We start from the raw sequence: 4,354 nt of genomic DNA on the forward strand, positions 1-4,354 counted from the left end.
AAGACAGTGACTCAAATCACTTTACGAGAAGGAGAGGGGACTGCAGAATTCAGTCACTGGAGTCCATTAAGACAGGGCAATTTCAGGATGTGGTGAGAGAATGAGGCAGACTACTGTGGGCTGATGGGTGAGTGCATAAGAGAAAATAAAAACAAGGAGTATGGTCAATGCTTACAAGAAGGCTGGCTGAGGAGGGAAGCATAGTGTATATAAGAGGAAAGGGAGAAGCAGATTAGAGGATGAACAAATTTGTAGACGATCCACAACAAGGAAAGAAAAGAGAGTGCTGACAAAGCCTGTCCTGCACATTCCAGAAAGGAAAACGATTGTTCTTTAGTCACAGTCCAAAGGCGTGAACACAAAACCACAAGAACTAGAACCCAATCCCAATCCTAATTGATCAGTGACAACTTGCTTCAACTGGTCACATTTCTGAGTCAGCAAACTGCCCCAGCCCCAGCCCGGTGACCATGCTTCCGTGGCTAAAGGTAAACCAGTCCCTGAAAGTCCACCCATCCTTAAATTCCACATTTACCAAAATGAAGTAGGTAAAAGCAGAAAATATTGAGTCAAGGCCTCAAAAATACAGTGGCGGATGATCATTATAAGTACAAATAGGGCCACAGGTCTTGGATAAGAGGGAGTCCACTGGTTCCCTGAGAACAGAGAAAATAAGCAGATGGATAACAGCAGATGGATGCAGCAGGTCACATGAGCCTTTAGACCTACACTTTCAGGGCACATGTACAAAATATCTGAGTCATAAAAAGACTACATAAACTGTATAGGAGCAAGCTGGAACTCAAATCCACGTTTGTCCGAATGCAAGGGCCTAGGCTCTTTAACACGACCTTGAACTGCCTTCTATTACACTCTGTCCTACTCTACTCTCCTTTAAACTCAGAGAGCATTTGGAGATTTTTTCATGTGGCACTTTCCACACTTGGCTTTCACAGATTATATGTGTGTTTGTTTCCTTGATGCCCACCTTATTTACTCGAGAATTAAAGCTCTTTGTGTAGCACTATAGGCATTTACATGGCAAGTGCTTAATGAAATTATAGTTGCAATTATCAAATTTGTTTGTGTTAAGTTGTTTTCAAAAGCACTGATAATTTTCCTTTATATGATTTACACCATCTCCATTACAATCTTCTTTACTGTATTCATGCGCTCAGCACTCCTTTGCCATAGATACTACAGGGACAAAGCAATATTGTACATGTCATTTACCGCAAGTTCCAAATTAGCGAATTTGGTCTCTACTAAAAGAGATGTCTGCAGGTGAGACCGAAAAGCATATCTTACCTGAATTTTGATGGGCCAGGTGAAATTACTGACATAAACAAAGAAAGTGATATTTGGGTGGTTGCGAAAATCAAACTTTTCATTAGAGAAGCTATCTTTGTACTCCTTAATGTTGGTTTTTGAAACAACAGGCATCTCTTCTCCAGCCTGGGTTCCAGCTGTTAGAAAGAAAAAAATGAAACAGAAGAGCCTTTTTTGAGAAGGCAGAATCTACTCTCATTAATAAGGATAATTGCATTTGCTAAACACTTACTATGTCCCAGGAACCGCCTTTAAGAGCTCAAGCTCATTTAACCCTAACAATAACTCTATTATTCCCACTTACAGATAAGGAAACTGAGGTTCAGAGAAACTAAGTAGCTTGGTTCAGGTCATACAGCCAGCAAGAAGCGGAGCTGGGATTTGAAGCTGGGAAGGCTGACACACAAACCTGTGACCTTAACTAGAATGGTTTTACCAGGAATTCCTGCAACTCCCCTCCACTAAAACAGGCTACACGTGGCCATGAAAATACAGATACCACTAGAATCCTATTAACAAGAAATGGCATTTCCACAACACTTCAATTGCTCCGCATTTCCCCTTTAGACTTATTTGGCAGTGCCCCAGATGCTCCCTACCAGGGACACTGATTCACCCTTCACTTCCTAATTAGCAGTGACCTCAGGTCCCAACAGTAGCAGGGAGGTAGGGATCACTCAGTTCCTTCTGCAATACAGCTACCACTGTATTTAAGTCCCCCCAATCTGGTATAAACTCGTCCTATTCCTAAAGAGTCCTTCAACATTCCATATTCTCCCTCTGCCTACCTAGGAACTATAGCATCTATAAAGATTCATGAAATAGATTTTTCCCACGATTGGAGCCAGATCGTTAGGTCCTCACTGAGACAGTCATTGCAAATCATCATTCACATGCTCATAGATGTTGCCTATCTCAAGATAAATGCTTCAGGAATTCAGACTTTTTTTTAAAAAAGTCTCTCCTCACTGCAATTTTCAGATTCTTTTCTGAATTCTATACAGTCTTTTAAGACATGATAAACAAAGTGATATGCAACACTAATGATTTTATTTTGCTTCAAACTGGTTGTGTTTTGACCAAAACAGTATTGTATAGTAATAATGATGAAACGTAGTTACCATTTAGTGAAAAGTTACTACATTTCAAGCACTAAATTGAGTACTTTGTTTATTATCTCATTTAATTCTTACTTTACATGGCTACTAGCTGTTTTTATACACAAGGAAACAGGCTCAGAAAGCTCAGGTAATTTGACCAATAGCACAGTGCAGTATAGTAAGTAACAGACAAAATTCAAACACCCAGGAATGTCAAGCAATGTTCTTAACTGCGACATAAGTCCCACCCTTTACATTTTTAGATTTTTTGCCTAGCATATCTTCATTAGTGAATCACAGTAAGATAAAAAAAAGAAAAAGAAAAAAAAGATAGCAAAAGCTGTGCATTTAGAGCTTGATTTAATTCCCACGTACATTTTCCGCATACCTACTAAAATCTCATTCTGTTTTAAATATTTCCATTTCTTGAAACTATGAGTCATTTGCATTTTTCACTTCTGAAGCACGGATGGGGATGATGATGGTAGTGCCAGAACAGCGGCTGCAGCAATGTTATTAGTGGTGGTAGTGGGGCATGGGTCGGGAGCATGTGCTGAGCCTGACACCATGGATGGCACTGGCATATATAATCCAATTTAATCCATGCAACAATTCTAGAAGATAAGTATTATTATCTTCTCTTAATGATGAACCCTAAGGTCTAGAGAGGGGTTTAGATATTTGCTCAAGGTCCCTCAGCTGATAAGTGGCAAAGAGGGGTTTCAAACCCATCTGTCTGTCTCCAGAGCCCCCTTTCTCAACTCCTACATCATTTTTTCAGTGTATTACCTCCACCTGGAAGGTTTTTACCTGAGAAGCTGGCAGCCCACGTGATATTGAGGTTGAAGTTTTTAGAGGCATTGATGAACATGTCCAAATCCCTATTTTGCTGATGAGAGGTACAGATAATTAGAAAATTAATTATAACAGTTTTCAGGTTTTAAAATGAAGCAGTAATAAAATTTTACTACTCTCATTTTTCTTAATTTCAAAGCAGATATTCTACAATGTCTTAAGAGAAATTCACACAGAAGAATTAATATAATTTCTAACCAATATAAGCAATATCCCCCAAATATATTTTTTCTCCTATAAAAGTATATGGAATTTAATGCTTTATCAAATGTCTAACTCCATGAAAAAGTATCTTTTATTTATTTATTTTTTAAGGCGAGGTAACCCTTGGTTGACCTCGCAGATTGAAAGGACCCTGTCAGCTTATAATCCTTTATTTTTTATTTTTTATGCCTACAGCACCTGGTCTTCCTAGATGGTCTCTCATCCAAGTACTAACCAGGCCCGACTCTGCTTAGCTTCCGAGATCAGATGGGATCGAGCTTGTTCAGGGTGGCATGGCCGTAGACGAAATACTATCTTTCAAAATGACCCTCACTAGAACACAGTGACTTAACACCTTGTGACCTATGTTAGGGGAATCAGCCTCCTAAAGATCCTCTGGGAAGCAATTTCCAAATGTCCAGACAGTAAAACACTTGATCAAGTGCCCCAAATTACATGTATTTATAAATTCAACCTATGTACTTCTGACCTGATAGATTATATACAGTGTAAAGTTCTCCAAAATGTAAATGGTTTTTTAAAAAGTATATAAAGCTGAAATAAACTAAATAAAAAATACTTTGACTGTATTTATGATTTTAATAAAATTTTTCTCACTAAAAATATTATTTCGAAGATGACTAAATGTGTGTTGTTAGCTTTGAAAACCTTGTTTACCACTTAGAGATACAGCAATTTGAAGAGCTGGTTTAATTTGATTCTTGGTTTTAATGGCTGAAAAAGATATCTCTGAGAATTGTGTTGAGCCAATTTAGCAAATAAATCTCTTTCTTGGGGGTCAATGAATCATTTTTGCGAATGAATCAGATGTTGTATTTTTATATTTCATAAACTAATCCAATCCT

At 38.1% G+C, this 4,354-nt stretch overlaps 1 protein-coding gene and 1 pseudogene across 1 annotated transcript in view; both read right to left on the reverse strand.

Moving 5' to 3' along the window:
* Nucleotides 1-4,354, reverse strand: part of ATRN (attractin) — a 140,470-nt gene that overhangs the window by 35,670 nt on the left and 100,446 nt on the right. The window contains exons 23-24 of the mRNA XM_006921643.3: nucleotides 3,240-3,318; nucleotides 1,309-1,466 (exon numbers count right to left, since the gene is read on the reverse strand). Of these exons, the coding sequence (XP_006921705.1) occupies nucleotides 1,309-1,466; nucleotides 3,240-3,318 (237 nt within the window). The remainder of the gene's footprint in view (nucleotides 1-1,308; nucleotides 1,467-3,239; nucleotides 3,319-4,354) is intronic.
* Nucleotides 3,675-3,793, reverse strand: LOC112471362 (annotated as a pseudogene).

Source organism: Pteropus alecto, unplaced genomic scaffold (assembly GCF_000325575.1).
Source record: "Pteropus alecto unplaced genomic scaffold, ASM32557v1 scaffold45, whole genome shotgun sequence".
Lineage (NCBI taxonomy): Eukaryota > Metazoa > Chordata > Mammalia > Chiroptera > Pteropodidae > Pteropus > Pteropus alecto.